This window comes from Podarcis bocagei (assembly GCF_964188305.1).
Source record: "Podarcis bocagei genome assembly, chromosome: 6".
In the NCBI taxonomy this organism is placed as follows: domain Eukaryota; kingdom Metazoa; phylum Chordata; class Lepidosauria; order Squamata; family Lacertidae; genus Podarcis; species Podarcis bocagei.
Window position 1 is genome coordinate 56,062,452 of NC_138130.1, and position 16,941 is coordinate 56,079,392.

Consider the following 16,941-nt stretch of genomic DNA (forward strand, 5'->3'; position numbering starts at 1 on the left):
CCACCACAGCACAAGCACCATTTTGCTCCAAAGTATTGATTTTGTAATATTTTGGCTCAGTGCTATTTAGATAAAAATGTATGCTGATTAATAGTTTATTTTTTTCAACTGGTAAGGCTTTGCAGTAGGATGCAAGTTATAAGTCTGCTAAATCAACAACTCTTGGTTATCCTCATTTAGATTTTTAAGGGGCAACATGAATTCCATCTGAGGCTGGATATTATTAAATATGTGATTCTATTCTTTTGCAACCCTTATTTCTGTGTAATGCCAATTAGCCAGATTCCCAGTATTGGGACATACACATTTCAATAAAGAAGCAACCAATATTTACAATTTCTGGGGTCATAAAGAATTCTTTACACATCACACCCCTAATTCAATTCTGCAAATTCACAGTAATAGTGGAAGAAATCTAACTCAATGAACTGAGATATTCAAACTTCCCAGTTAGTATGTTCAGAATCTAGTTGAAAATTAATTGTGCAAAATAGGGTGACAATCTGTGCTAAATGTAATTCTTAATTATTTTTTCATCTCCCACCTTCTACTAGTGTCTTTCTTTCAATGCCATAATGGAGGAACTTGGAATTTCACTCAAACACCAGAAGAAATTAAAGAAAAGGACAAGAACTAAAGGGCGGTCGTCATTCACAAGTATCCTTACTTGTCATCAGAGGCGGACACTGAGAAAAGAAACCATGGCTTGAATGAGTTCAACTTTCCCCATGGAAGAGATCTTGAGTAAAAGGCAAAACAAAAAACTTTTTATGCCTACCAGACAATTGTATGGAGGGATTTTTAAAAAGAGACAGCTTACATCTCAGAAATTCAGTGTGATTTCCCCTTTTTTAATCTCGAGGCAGTACAGCAGATTCAGAACTCACATAAGACTGATGTACTACAAATCACCCAGGAAACGTCTCGCTTTTACTTTTGAAATGATTTGTACGATCACCTATTTTGCATCTCTCTACTGCTTCCCCATTCATTGCTGTATGTGCTTTCTAAATGAATAAAAACAGGGATTTTTCAGTATTGAATTATTCTTTCACTTCCTCATCAGAAGTCACCTGACATTTTCTTCTTCAACATGATTACATTGAACTCAGGTAGCTGCCATACAATGAAGGTCAAACCGCCCTGAAACCTTCAGGTATAGGGCAGTATAGAAATTAAATAAATAATAATAAATAATAATACATAATCACTTAATAATGCAACATGCTGCTTTATATTTTGTTTCTCCTTAAATTATTATATATAGAACATTATTCAGCCAAAGGCCTGGTTATAGAGAAACATTTTCACCTGGTGCCTAAAGATATGTAATAAAGGCGCCAGGCGAGCTTCTCTGAGAGCATTCCACAAATGGGGAGTCACCGCAGAAAAGGCCCATTCTCATGGATGAGGAACACAAATAAGGGCCTCAGATGATGATGGAGAGAGGCGGTCCTTGAGGTATTGCAGTCCTGAGCCATTTAAGTCTTGAGAAGTCAACACCCACACTTTTAATCGGGCCCAGATACTAATTGGCAGCCATTGCAAGTTAGGTCAGAATCGGTGTAATATGCTCAAACTGTCTTGCCCCAGTGAGCAGCCCAGCTGCCCAATTCTGCACCAGCTTTCTGAAACGTCTTCAGAAACAGCCCTATGTATAATAGACTGTAGTAATCTAGCCTAGAGGTTACCAGATCTCTGTATGACAAATGAGTGAGTTTAGCCAATGTGTTAATAGGACCAAATGCTGACAGGAAGTTCTACACTTCCATGATGGGAAAGGGTTATGCTGATGTCCAAACAGCTTACATGAAAAAATTAAATACATACATACATACAATCTCTCAAGTTTCCCCTGAATTTCATCCAAAACAAGGGTTGCACGGTTGCTGCTCAGGTGAAATCAGAAGAATTTCAAGTGATGAAAATAAAAAATCTGATGAACATAGGGGAACTCTGCACCTCTAAAGGTACATTGCCAGACGAATTTGAACCTTTCTGCTCTGGCAAAACATACGAAACAGTAAGACTAGCAAAATTTATCAGAGAGCTCTGCCCATCTCTAGGCTTCAGCTTTAGCTCTCAGATGATCTCAGAAAGCTTTCTAGGGCAGATCTATGGAGTTCTGCAGCAGAAGACAAAAGAGATTTTCTTTTCTCAGTGCCACTGTGATAGACACAATTCTGCTTCAGGCACTGGGCACACACAAAACCATTACAGTGGTGCCCCGCAAGATGAATGCCTCGCAAGACGAAAAACTCGCTAGACGAAAGGGTTTTTCGGTTTTGCGTTGCTTCGCTAGACGAATTTCCCTATGGGCTTGCTTCGCAAGACGAAAACATCTTGCGCTTTTTTCTTTAAGCCGCTTGAAGAGGCGCAGTTGCGACGGACCGTGCTTCGCAAGACGAAAAACATCGCAAGACGAAAAGACTCGTGGAACGAATTATTTTCGTCTTGCGAGGCACCACTGTATTGTGTACATGGGCAATAGAGAGTAAATTTATAAACGATGCATGTTCCTCAATCCTCATTTTTAGTAGAAGGGTCATGCTGCCACCACTACTGGGTAGTCATGAGCGGAACTGAAGTTTATAAGTACTCAGTTGTGCAACTGAAGAAGATAATTTCAGCAAAATCATGCCCATCTGAATAATGTGTGTGTGTTATTTATATGACAGAATGTAAGTGTTCTGGACAGAGGACTTGGATTTTTATTTTTAGCATCCACCCCCTGCTTGTGTATTGCATGGAACAATGTGCACATCAAGGAACAAATGATTTTCACATCTTGAAAAGTCACAGTCATGTGGGCAATCTGACTAAATACAAAGAAATAAAGGCAAGAAAACTGTGCTCCCTCCTGCTTAAAGCAGGATTCCACCCTCCTGAAAAAAAACTTTTCCTGGGTGTCACAATTATTTAATGTTCAGACGTAACAATACTTTTATTCAAAACAACACTCTCATATTCTTTAGCTCTCCAGGTTCCAGTTAAGAACTAAAAGTAACAAATCACATAAACTACCCGGGGTGAAGGTGATAACAGAGGGGGCAGGAAGGAATAAATGCACGTGAACTGTTCATTAGGAAATGTTTTGCAACCTCCTGAATCTGATTGTGGGAGAATTTTTAATTCATGACACTAGTCCATTTTCATATATTTCTTTTACAGAAAACTGTATCAACACTCCCCATATTAGCACATGTTATGCACTACAAATGACAGAGGGTTAGTTGAGCCTGTTCACAGAATTCTGTACTGTATTTAAACAGGAAGCACTGCTGCAAGCTATGCAAACATTCACTTCACCTCAACATCCTCGTCAAATCTTATTACCCAAGATACTTGTCATCTGGAGATCTACTTGTTGATTACTCTCGGTGAGTCAACCATGTAGTACGAGGCTCAGGCACATGGATACATGACTATCTGATTAGGTAATAGTGCCATGCACTTTAGGCCCTTTCGGTGGAGAATTAGCAGCTAGATCTTCTAAGTAAGACAAATAGTCCAGCTGGTTCAACATCCATCCTGCTTCTAACAGAGACAAGCCAGATACTTCCAGGAAGCCCACAAGCATGGGCCAAAGGCAGCAGCCTCTCCCTAAGTCAGCGGTGTCCAAACTTTTTTCAAAGGGGGGCCAGATTTGATGAAGTAAAGGATTGAAGTTGAGCTTTTTTGGATTTTACCCCAAAGTGGTTGTGCTTTTTTTAGGATTGAAGTTGTTGAGATTTTTTTAGGATTTTGACACAGGGGCCAGATTAAGCTGACCGGTGGGCTTTGGACGTGCCTGCCCTATTGTTTCTCCACCAGGGACTACCATTCAGATATTTACCGTACCTTAACTAGTGGCTTCCACCACATCTTGTGAAAGTGAATTCTGCAAGTTCTATGTAAATGTTGTGTCAAACAGTACTTTCTTGGTCTATCTTGAATCTACTATCAACCACAAGTGCTATTAAGAAAGGGTGGGGGGAATATCTCCATTATATTGATTTCATCTGCGCCATAACTTTTTTTAAACTATGAGCAGGTTGTTTTTTAAAGCCTCTAATGCTAGAGGTTTTCCTTGTAGAAAAGATGCTCCAACCTCTTGTCATTTTCATTACCCTTTCTGAACCTTTTCTAGTCCTTCAGTATGCTTTTCTGAGATGGAGTACCGTATTTTTCGCCCTATAGGACGCACTTTTTCCCCTCCAAAAATGAAGGGGAAATGTGTGTGCGTCCTATGGGGCGAATGCAGGCTTTCGCTGAAGCCTGGAGAGCGAGAGGGGGCGGTGAGCACCAACCCCTCTCGCTCTCCAGGCTTCGCGGACCTCTCCGCAAGCACCAGGAGCGCTCCCGCTGCTTGCGGAGAGTTGCCTGCATGCCGAAGCCTGCGCGCGCTGGGATCAGCGCGTCCAGGCTTCGCGGACCTCTCCGCAAGCGGCAGGAGCCAGCGCTGGGCTCCCACGGCTTGCAGAGAGCTGCCTTTTTGGGGGCTGGGGTCGGGGGAAGCTCGGGCCTCCCCAGCCCCGCACCTGGGGGAAAAATAATTTTCCCCCCTTTATTTCCCCCCAAAAAAACTAGGTGCGCCTTATGGGACGGTGCGTCCTATAGGGCAAAAAATACGGTAATTGAACTGTGAGCAGTATTCCAAATGCGGCTGCAAAATATATATTTTATAAAGACTATATTATGATACTAGCTGTTTTATTTTCAGATCCTTTCCTAATAATCCATAGCAATGAATAAACACAAAAGCTGGCATTTCCATGGAACATTTCACTATGACCCCAAGGTCTGCTGCATAGTCACAGCCAGCATACATCCTAACAGTACATATACAAAAATCAGACTTTATTGTCTCAAACTTTGCATTTACCTACACTGAATGTCATGCTGTTTCTCACGCACCCAGTCTGGAGAGATCTTAGAATCAAATAATTTATTATTTATATGCTGCCCATCTGGCTGCATTGCCCCAGCCACTCTGGCCAGCTTCCAACAAATTAGAACATAAAACATCAAGCTGGAAGCAATCCCAAGGATCATCCTTGGTCCTGTATACCTGAAGGAGCATCTCCACCCCCATCGTTCAGCCTGGACACTGAGATTCAGCACCGAGGGCCTTCTAGCGGTTCCCTCATGGTGAGAAGTGAGGTTACAGGGAACCAGACAGAGGGCCTTCTCGGTAGTGGCGCCCGCCCTGTGGAACGCCCTCCCATCAGATGTCAAGGAAATAAGCAGCTATCCTATTTTTAAAAGACATCTGAAGGCAGCCCTGTTTAGGGAAGTTTTTAATATTTAATGCTGTATTGTTTTTAACACTCGATTGGGAGCCACCCAGAGTAGCTGGGGAAACTCAGCCAGATAGGCGGGGTATAAATAAATAAATTATTATTATTATTATTATTATTATTATTATTATTATTATTATTATTATTATTATTATTATTATCTATTCCAAGCGCCTGCAATGCAGGAATATGCAGCTATCCCCTATGGGGACTGCACCTGCAACCTTGGTGTTGTCAGCACCATGCTCTAACCAACTATGCAGTCAGCACTCAGCAAATTATTCAGGAAGGTGAAAATTGATGCAAACACTTGAATATATGGTTGCCTCACTCCTGACTTGAGATTATTCATGAATAAATTACATAGGACTTTTCCCAGTACAGATCCTTGTGGGATACTGATCCTTAAGGGGCCCTGCTGATTACTTCTTTCCACTGTGAAAACTATCCATATATTCTTTGCCTCTGCTTCCAGCTTGCTAGCCAGTTACCAGGGGAGAAGACAAAAGCTGCTTGGCTCACTTTGATGTATTTCACCAACTCTTCAATTTTGTGTACAGAGGCTCCCACAGAACATAAATATGTCCAGCTGGCTGAGGTTCTGACTTTCCCAGAATGAACTACAATGGTATTGCAAAGCTATCTTGCCCTATCAATATTTCATGGCACAGATAAAGCAGATCTTTATAAATCCATAAAATAAACTTAGAGAGCCTCTGAAATTTGACAAAGGCAAAGTTTAAAAAACGATAAACAGGGAATTGTCGCTTCATGCATCTTATCCATTTTATGTAAAAGCTTACTTTCTTCTCTGATACTTGTCTGGTGTGGTTTAAACCAACACATGTATGTGACAAAGAAGTACCTGGATGAGTGGCAAGACTGTATGAGAGGGGTGGGGAAGCTCAGGTTGAGGGACTAAATGTGGCTCTCCAGGCCTCTCTGCCTGACCCTTGGGACTCTCCTCAGGCAACACTAACTCCTCCGTCCAGAGGCCCTCTGCCAAAAAGACCAACCCCTCACCTGCCTTGCTTCATACCCTCCTTGCACGTTACCGTCTGGCTGGAATGTGTTCTTGAACTATGATAGTTCCTCTTGCTTGACAGGATGGAGAATAGAAAGGGGTGTGTGATTTTCGGTGGAAAGCAGCCTACATACAGAAGTAACATTTATATTCATTTCTCCAGCTAGTTTTCCCTCTTACCCTTCCCACACTGGTATGTGCCCCCCCCCCCCTTGGCTGCTCAGAAAGGAATGTATTCCTTTGGCTGAAAAGAATTCTCCATCCCTGATGTATGTAATGCTCTGTCTAGCGGCAAGATTCTTATGTTTCTATATGTCGTTCCTAATAAAAAGAAAGCGGATTATGAACCTACCTGTTTCCGCCGAGTGCTGGTCTATTAGCAGAATCTATCTGGGCACAAAAGCCTGAGTAAGTACTGTACAGTACTCCACCCCTGGGACCTATAGGCAAAAACAATACAAAACACTTAAGTTTCTGTAAATCACTAAGGTACACAGTGAAGGGGAAATGCAGGTTAGATTTTTAGTATGTGTGTTCCTTAGCTGTTGTTGCTTTTATTTAAGGTCCTGCCAAGTTAGCTCACAACATATAAATCCTGTTCTAATGTGTGGTGGTTTTATTCTGGAAAGAGTTTCTGCAACCGGGACTTAGCACTGCAGAATCTCATAATTGGCACATTAGTGTGTGTTTTTCTTCAAACCTTCCCAATTAACCAAAGAAGATACTGTGTATCTTTACTTCCTAATGGTTGGCTGTGCTAATTTAACTCACAACTGAAAAACTGAGCAACAGACATTTTAGATCATCATCATCATCATCATCATTTGAGCCCAGAGAAAATATATCACTCAGCAGATAAAGTTTAGTTCCAAACTGAAGTAAATGAATCTGTGTAAACTACAGATACAGGTACAGTACTGCAGTTTCAGAATTGCATTCATTCTCTCACTTCTTTACTACTTTGGGGAAAATGTGAGAAGAGCATAAACCAGGATAGTCCAGAATTGCCACAAACAGCTTGGAGACACAAGAGTAAAACACAAGAGTAAAACATGGGAACACACTAGACTACTATGATTTACTATTAAATGTTGCTTGAGTTGGCTAAAATGCAAGGTGGTGGGTGGCGTAAGATGACAAAATACTGACGTGGTCTACATTTCCAGGAAAATGAAGCTCTTAGTAAAGTACCAGAAGATATATCCATAATCCTTTTTTCCTGTTACATACAGTTTCAGTTTGGGATTAATGTTCTGTGTCCAGAGGAAGGACTGGTACTTGTTTCACACAAAGAACATTTTTTTAAAATAAAAAGGTTGAATTTACACTTGTAATGGAAGGGCTCTTTCCCTTCGCAGAGGAAAGCAAAATTCAAGGGGGGGGGCCTCTGATAGAGGAAGCCATTTTTCACTCTTTCCGCTTTTACCCTGTAATCCAGAGCATCACCTCATGCAGTTGTGGAGAGCCCCCCAGTCCACTGGAGCAGGTATTTTGGAAGGAAATAGTAAAAGAAATACCGCATTTTTCGCCCTATAGGACGCACTTTTTCCCCTCCAAAAATGAAGGGGAAATATGTGAGCGTCCTATGGGGCAAATGCAGGCTTCAGGAAGCTCTGCGCAACCCTCGGGAAACCGGCTCCGAGGGTTGCGCAGAGCTGCCTGCAATCCCGGGATCAGCGCAGCTCTGCGCGGCCATCGGGAGCCGGGGGCGAAGTCCCGCCCCGCTCCGGATGGCAGCACAGAGCTGCCTGCAGTCCCGGGATCAGCACAGCTCTGTGCGGCCATCGGGAGTGGGGCGATAAGTCCCGCCCCGCTCCGGATGGCGGCGCAGAGCTGCCTGCAGTCCTGGGATCAGCGCAGCTCTGCGCGGCCACCGGGAGCCGGGGGCGAAGCCCCGCCCCGCTCCGGATGGCGGCACAGAGCTGCCTGCAGTCCCGGGATCAGCGCACATCTCCCCATTGCCAGCCCCACAAGCTCGGGGGACAGCGGGGAGGCAGAGCGTGCCTTTCCACTGTTCCCCGACCTGGTTCTTCCAGCCCCGCACCTGGGGGGGAAATAAATTTTTTTTTCTTTATTTCCCCCCAAAAAAACTAGGTGCGTCCTATGGGCCAGAGCGTCCTATGGGGCGCAAAATACGGTATGGAAAAATTGCATTACTCCCACCCTTTCCTCCAGCATTAGACGCAAGCCTCTATCGAACCTAATATGTCTTACAAAACCAGAAATATAAATTTGATGCTATTCTTAACAAAGCAAGTGAATTGTTCCCCATTAAGAGACTTTACTGATAATTATGCTAGCCTAGTAAAAAACAAAACAAAAACAGGCATGGATGCAATCTGGCAAAAGAAAAAGAAAACTCTGGTTTCTCTTCAGATCATATTTCTATTAGACAAAATCAAGTCATTCTGGGATGAATATGCAGCAGCCAGTATGTAACTCTATACTCTGGGAATTAGCCACCTAAATAAAGGCATTTCTATAGTATTGATCACTTTAGTATTTGAGGGCTCATAAATAAATGCTGGTGGCAGTGTCTAGACCTTAGCTAAGTTTAAGGACAACTGGTTTTCTGAATTAGTCAAGTATAAAATAAAATGTTCATAATCACAACTGACTAAGACAAATCAAGCATGAATTCTGTGAGACATAATTGTACAAAATACCTCAATAGGCCCAATTCACCTTTATTGTTGGATGCCAGAAATCCATTGGAACTAAAACAAATTATAGCTAGTTCTCACACTTATCATCATACATTTGTTCAACAAGTTAACTAGAAATTTCTAAGAATGCTTTTGTTCATTAATTTTCGATTTTAAACCATTTAATTTACATACGAAAAAGAAGTATCACTGGGATCCAGCTTGCTCAATCTGATCCCTTTTCTTTGTGCAACTTAGCCATAAATAAATGAAGCCACAGATAATAAAGCTTCAAAAAGAAAAAGATGATTTACTTAACTGCCGGTAGCAGAATGACTCCCCAGAAGTCTTTATAAATAATATACTGTATTTTTCCGTGTATAACACGCCCTCCTATTTTGGAGGCTCAGAATTAGAAAATGGGGGGAAGATTGCCCCCGTGTATAAGACTACCCCCCCTTTTTAGCATATATTTTTAGTAAAAAAAAAACCTAGTCTTATACGCAGAAAAATACGGTAACTATTTTTCTCTCAGTGTTCTTCTGCAACAGTGTGCTTTACTTTGGACATCTTTCTCCAAATACCATTCACACACAGCATTGTTTATATATCTTTGACTATACAGTACAACTCTCCTTGAAGAGCCCGAATGCTACATTCTTTGGGATGCCTCCTAGAGGATATTGTGGCAGCTTTTTTTTTCAGACCAGAAAGTACTAATTGTTACAGAGCAGTGGTATCCTGAAAAATTTGTTTATAACAGAATGCTCCATAAACAAATGGCAATAAATGTCAATAATGACTCTCATACAAAGGAAAAGCAAGAAACCTATGAAAAAATGTGAGTCAAAGCAGCATATTACATTCAAGTACCAACATAAAACATGGGGGAGAGCCTTTAAAAGGCATGATCATAAAACATCTAGGCTATTCTAAAGTTGTCATGATCTTACACATAAAATATATACCAAATCAATAAAGGAAAAATATACCATCAGTAGAGTAACCAAACCATCAGTGTGGACTACACTGGGGATTGCCTTTTTTTGGTGCTGTGGGGAGTTAGGTGTGGGGGAGAAAAGAGGCTGAGGCAATACCTGATCATATAAAGTCATAGTAAGTAGGTCTTATGTAAAAGACAACTACTTCATCATTCCTCAAGTGGAGTTTATCTTAGCCACAGAGGCCCCTCACACGAGATAATAAGTCAAACTTTTCTGGGTGTGAACACTTATATGGTAACAGCAACGTGTAGCAATAATAATCCCCATACCTAGGGTGGTTCATCACTATTCTAGTAACAAAGAACATTCAGGGATGCTTTGCTATCTTTTTGAATTTGAGTACAGATAACCCAGAATAACATACCCATGCCTTAATATGCATAGAAGTGGTGACAGGGCAATGATTGGAACATTGTTTAAAAGAATTTTGCTTTAAAAAAACAACCCCAAACCTGACTACATGCACCATTTCCTGCCTGCACAGTTATGCAAAACAGAAAATAGAATAGAATAAACTCTCAGACATATCTCATCTAGTCTGCATCTCAGCTTTTACTGGAACACTCTGCTTTTCTAAGGATAGAAACATGAAATCCCAAAGGGAAATGTCTAGCATTCTCAGTAGGTGGTCAATGAGACACAGCGTAATGAAATATGTACATGAAGCGTAATACTAGCTCCATCAGCCGAACAAAGACACGGTGATTGGCAGTGATTGAAGCAATTGCCTCAACACTTATGCCTTAAGTGATAAGTGCACTGATGATACTATTTCCAAAATGATGAACCAAGTTATTGATGCAATGATTTTTACAAGAAATTCAGCTTTGAGAGAGTGAGTCTTTAAATGGTAAGCATTTCCTTCCTATATTCAAGCTGCATTGTCATCCACATTATTAAGAAGGAAGGTCATGCAAATAATTGCAGGAAAAGGAAGAGTAAATTGCTGAGGGGAATGGAAAAGGGCACACTTTTTTTTGGTCCATTTTCTTCCCACTACCACCATTCCAGTTCTTCTTTCCCGTACAATCTATTCAGTGATGAATGAAGATCACTCACTTTGACACCAAAATTAATTGGAAGGTTTTGGCATCCCAGTACATGTAGTATTGGACCCATAATTTTTAAAAATGAATTTTCATGGAGGGAGGTGGTGCATGAACTCAAAAGTACACTTTAAAATCATGCAGAAGGACATTTAAAGCTACATTTTAAATAAGTAGATGTGCATAATTAAGCTTTTAATGAAACATTTATTTTAATAGTAATCTAAAGAAACTTGGTACAGTGGTACCTTGAGTTAAGAACTTCATTCGTTCTGGAGGTCTGTTCTTAACCTGAAACTGTTCTTAACCTGAAGCACCTCTTTAGCTAATAGGGCCGCCTGCTGCTTCCGCGCCGCCTCCACTGCACGATTTCTGTTCTCATCCTGAAGCAAAGTTCTTAACCTGAGGTAATATTTCTGGGTTAGCGGAGTCTGTAACCTGAAGCGTATGTAACCTGAGGTACCACTGTATTTAAGAATTAGCTAACAATGTACACAACTCAGAAAGTTACTTTGGTGTTGCTGCTGTTTTAACAAAATCCTGCTCAGCATAAATCTCTGGAACAGGCTGGTATTGTCTCCTGTCTCTGGACAACAGCAGGCCAAGAATTATTATTATTATTTATTAAATTTGTATACCGCCCTATACCCACAGGTTTCAGGACAGTATACAATATAAAATGACAATATAAAAACACAAAATTCATAATAAACACAAGAACAAGAACAACCCAATAACCCACAACCCATAACACAATGCACCATTCTCATTCCAAGGTATGTTTCACCACGTATTAACTATCTGTGTTGTCATACTTGTTCATGTGTCATCCAGCATAATATGACACACGGTCATGCAATTATTTCCGTTTGCGAGTGTGCTGAGAGAGTTGCTGCCAGAAGATTTTGCCCCATGCCAAAAGTTATGGGCAACAGCAGGCAAAGACACAAACACTGAACGTCCTACATCACTCCAAAGTAAAGAAGCACTTCAGAAATTTCTTGCCACTGTTTGTCTGGTTCATCTGCAAATATGCCACCTTTCTCTTTAAAGACTCAGGCACACAGCATCGATCCTGCCTTCATAAATTCTGTGACTGTGCAGATAGAAGATCTCAGACAGCAGACCTTGCCTTGCACTAGGTTCCACCAGGACCCTGAAATGAACTTCCCCTTCCAGTCAGTCGTGGTTGGGGAACTGGAGTTTGAATGGATTATGCAGTTTCAATTAAAAAAAAAACCAAAAAAAACTTTCCCTCAGATCCATCTGCAGGAGAGTCCCCTGATCAAACACAAACTGTGGGACAGATACTAAAACATAAGGCACTACTTGCCAACAGGGAAGCCATGTTTACCCACAGTGGCTGGTCAGATGGGCAGGGTATAAGAAATTTGTTCTTGTTGTTTAGTCCAGGATAATAAGCAAGTACTGTCCTATATTTCACACACACACACACCAACACACACACACCACAAAAAAACCCCACAGCCTCCTATCACCTACACTTGGATTATACAAAAAGTAGCAAGTCTTCCTGGGATGAATGGTTCAAACTTCCTTCAGTTTCAGCTCTTAACTAGATAAAGCTCTAACAAATAGCAGCAGACTTTCCCAAGCCAAAGTCTTCTTCCAACTCAGGACTTTGAATATCCTTTTGCTTCCCCAACCTTCCTAACCCAAAAAAGCAGGATTGCTGGGGAAAGGGGTTGGTCCCTGCAGAGCTGCCCTGGTGGGAAATGGGAGTTCCTGACTCAGGGTTCTAGCATATTCTAGAATAAATTTGAAAACAGTCACAAATCTATTTTGCTGTTCCCGCCATGTGGATTTGAAAGACCTCCCCCCCCCCCGCAAGATAATAACTAGGCAAATAGGGCTTACCCTTTAAAACAAGGTAGGCCAGGCCTGCCTTGAAATCCACTTCTTCAGCTCTTCAGCAGCTCTTAATCAAAATGGCTTCCAAAGCCTTGGGTTGCTTTCTCTCTCTCCCCACCCCAATTTACACACCTGCTCTTAAAAGCCTTGGAGCTCCTTAAAGTAACAGGCCTAATTAAGCCACTTCTTTACTATTTGATTAATTTCTTCTGTTTCAGTGCCACGTTTCTTTCAAATGAACCCCAAAGTGACTTACAAACAATAAATAACAATAACATGATAGGACATCACAAACCCTGCATAAATCATACAGAATAATTAACAAATCGTCAGCAAAACAATTGCAATCTATAAAACACTGTTAACATATCAAGAACTACAAAATAAGCTAAACAACTCATGTTGGTTACATAGGCTTAAAAGAAGGATGTCAGGTGCTAGATCACATTGTCTGGAGGAAAACACAAAACAGCATCTAGCATGTTCAGTGTTTTCCCCAAATGCAAACCCGGGCCAGGAAGAATGAAAAGGGCACCAATTCATGTGGTCTGCATGGGATTTCCCTCACATGTTATATGCTTATAAAAAAAAATGCCCTGCCTGTTTCTGCTCTCCTTGCAATCCTTTTGGCAGCAAAGGGGGGCAAGCATGAAGCATATAATTTTACAGTGGCAGACAGGAGGACCCAGAGTCCTGTCAGCTGTCAGCTCTTTGTGTTGACGAAGAAGGAAAGCAAGCTTTCCACTCAGCTAAGGCATTTCTGCCATATGGACAGTCTCCCCGACCCTCTCAGGCCAAGGGCTAGCATATGTATGCTGCCTTCAGCTACTGGGGATATTCCCTCGCAGCTAACGCATGCACATAGGAACAGCTTGTGGCCAAGGAACATTTGTCAGGGAGCTTGTTTTGAGTCCCACACACTATTTTTCTGCAAGGATACTTTACCATCCGCAGAGACTTTCTTTTGATCTTTCTTGGTTGCCTGGAAAGACACCCTTTATATCCACAGGCTAGCATTTAACTTTGCTATTAGAGGGGTTACTGAGGCCTAAGTGTGGTTAGTCAGGCTTTTACAGTGCTTTCCCATCCAGGATGCAATATAAACTACTGTTTATACAGTACAGCTTCACAAGGAAATAACATAATTCACTTTTATTTATGCTAATATGAAACAAAGAGAAACAGTGTGCCATAAAGACTAGTGTTGCATTTAACTATGTAAATTAACTGGGGGGAAACTCTGACAAATAACTTAATTGCCTTGTTTTAGAGCTCACCTGACACATCCTTAATATTAATCTGATGTTTTCAACAAAACAGTAGAGTATTTGCATTTTATTGTGTGCATTCATACAGTGTTATGAAAATTAGCCAAGTAGCATTCTTCTTATTCTACTAATTTCCCTGCAATACCAGGTTTATATGGAGTTTTTCTCCATGGGTCATTTCACACACAACACAGTGTTCTGGGAATCATTTTGAGTAGAGGTAATCTCCAGTGCAATACATACAAGTGGTTACAGTCATAGCCAGTAAAATATTATTATTTTAATTGCAAGAACTTACCATCTACTTTAAAAACAGAACAGTACCCAAATGGAAAAGACCCAAAACATTACAATAAGAAAAAATGCAAGCAGTGGTACCTCGGGTTACAGACGCTTCAGGTTACAGACTCCGCTAACCCAGAAATAGTACCTCGGGTTAAGAAGAACTTTGGTTCAGGATGAGAACAGAAATCGCATGGCTGTGGTGCAGCGGCAGCAGGAGGCCCCATTAGCTAAAGTGGTACCTCAGGTTAAGAACAGTTTCAGGTTAAGAATGGACCTACAGAACGAATTAAGTTCTTAACCCAAGGTACCACTGTAGTTTAGGTCAGGACTGTCCAACATGTGGTCCTCAAGGGCTTTTGGGGCAGCCCTTGACAACATTTGACATCCCCTCCCCAGCCCTCACGTTGCCATCCCAAAGCCAGGTAAACAAGACGCTGGGCTTTACTGGGCTTTGGGAAGGAGATCAGGGAACTCTAAGACCCTGCCAGAGCCTCTCAGCTCATCTGGCTGTGGGAAGGTAGCGAGAGGGCTGGAGGGGGCAGGGCATAAAATATTGGCCTCGCCTCCCCTCACCTGTGCAACAAGGCAATGTGCAGCCTGCCGCTAACATGTCAAAATATATTCTTCCGGTGCACTCGGTATGAAAAGTTGGGTTGCCCTGATTTAGGTAATTTACAGACAGCCTAGATATTGAGCATTAATCCTGATTTATTTGCACAAAGTTTGTGGGAAAGTTAGATGGCTCCATTGAGCATTCTTTCCGATTTGTTTGCATTCTCCTTATGGCAACAAGTCTGATTTGCGGGGGAAGTGGGTATGTTGTGCAAGACTTCCAAATCAACTTTAATAGCACAGCCTGAATTTGCTGCTTTGTGACTGAAACCCAACCAAAAATAGAATTCTGAAAGTTCCTGAATATAGATCATTGCATAATTTCTTTGGGGAGATTTGGGGTAGAAGGATTCAGAGATTAATCTTTACCCATTTTAGAAATAATTTATCTTTGTCAAGTTTATCTGAAATATTTCCTGATTATCATCAGGAATGTGCATTAGTTACAGTCTTTAATCACAAAATTAATCAGCCATTTTATTTACTGCATTCCCCCTTTTCTTATAACTCGACATATCTTTTTCAATAATCAAGGCAAGTGAGGATATAGAAGGGACATATTGCAGAACAAGGTGAATTATTAGGAAGGCTTTCTCTTATTCCCTAAAAGAGCAAAATTCTAATATAGTTAGGGACAAGACACAATGTAGAATGGTATGCTGTGGTTGTGGCTATTTAGGTGGCGGATCACAAAAGACACAGTGGATATTTAACTAGTAGATTCTAGGTGAAATGAACACTAAAGCACAGCAATAGCTTTCTCACAGTGTAAAGAGAAAGAAATAGCGAGGACTAAAGGACATCAAATCAAGATTCAGGAGAGCTTTGCACAATCCTATGTTGTAATGACAGCTTAAAATTTTGGTAGGTTGATGAATTCTGAGATTGGATTTAAACCTCTTTAATTTGGCTTGCGGGTATTTAATCTCTTAACTTTGAATTCTTAATCAAAACTCAAAGCAGATCTTTAATCTTATATGTAGCAAATAGAAGATTAGAGACCCATGACCTGCCTCTAGTACACAGCTGCTTTGCTCCCCTTTCTTCCTTTCCAGCAAGAGCAAATATAAATGACCAGAGCAGGAAGGGATTATAGGAAAGCGTGTATGTTAAATGGTCAGATTCTCTTTCATCCAATATATATGTTCTTGTGCCTTCCCTCCCTCTGTCACCCCAAAGGATGAAATCCACTACAAGAGTGAGAAAGAGTTCATGTGTATTTTTATAATATTAAAAGAAAGCCATTCCACTTTTAGAACGAGACCAGTATCAAATTCTTGAATATGTCTTATTTCAAACTCCTTTGTGTCTCTCAAAATCAAGCAAACAGCACAGATGACTTAAAACAGTTAAAACAAAAACACCACCAGAAACAAGTGATGGCAAAACCACATCTAGACTACAGATGTGGAACCTGTGGCCTTCCAGGTGGTGATGGACTACAATTCCCATCATCCTTGATCATTGGTCATACTGACAGGGGCCAGTGGAAGTTGGAGTCCAACAACAATTGGAGGGCCAACAGTTCCCCACTCCTAGACTTAAAACGATCTAATAGTAATACTGATTTCCTTACCTTAAGGAGCCCTAGGAACTGTGGTTCTTTAAGGAGTGGACTATCAACTTCCCATTCTCAGCGCCTCACAAAACTGCAATTTTCAAGATTCTGGGAGAGAAGGCATGACAACAGAAACAATGTACCTTTGGAGTATGGATATCTTTTTATTAGTACAGCTGAACTCTAAAAAGCAACACACAAACCCACAGGATCGAAGATAAGATGCTCAAACCACCAAGTCTGAAAAGTGGCTTTCTGTGGCATGAGAGCCTGGAGCTTGGAAAAACGCTGAATACATAATGCTTTCCACTGAAGGTTAGTGGACTACGGCTTTATGGTGCCCCATCT

General features: G+C 41.2%; 1 protein-coding gene and 1 long non-coding RNA gene across 8 annotated transcripts in view; one reads left to right on the top strand and one right to left on the bottom strand.

The window, feature by feature from the left end:
* GRIK1 (glutamate ionotropic receptor kainate type subunit 1) overlaps positions 1-1,038 on the top strand; it is a 154,609-nt gene extending 153,571 nt beyond the window's left edge. For 4 of the 6 annotated variants that reach the window (XM_081199526.1, XM_081199529.1, XM_081199525.1 and 1 more), the window contains one exon: positions 555-1,038. In XM_081199526.1, coding sequence (XP_081055652.1) covers positions 555-710 — 156 coding nt within the window. In that variant the 3' untranslated portion in view covers positions 711-1,038. The remainder of the gene's footprint in view (positions 1-554) is intronic. The other 2 variants (XM_081199527.1, XM_081199530.1) reach the window with 1 other exon arrangement.
* Positions 1-13,433, bottom strand: part of LOC308589949 — a 74,696-nt gene extending 61,263 nt beyond the window's left edge. The window contains exons 1-3 of one of the 2 annotated variants that reach the window (XR_014009570.1): positions 12,877-13,433; positions 6,656-6,743; positions 545-686 (exon numbers count right to left, since the gene is read on the bottom strand). This is a non-coding gene — a long non-coding RNA (uncharacterized lncRNA). The remainder of the gene's footprint in view (positions 1-544; positions 687-6,655; positions 6,744-12,876) is intronic. The other variant, XR_014009569.1, reaches the window with a different exon arrangement.
* Between the last annotated feature and the right edge of the window lie 3,508 nt (positions 13,434-16,941).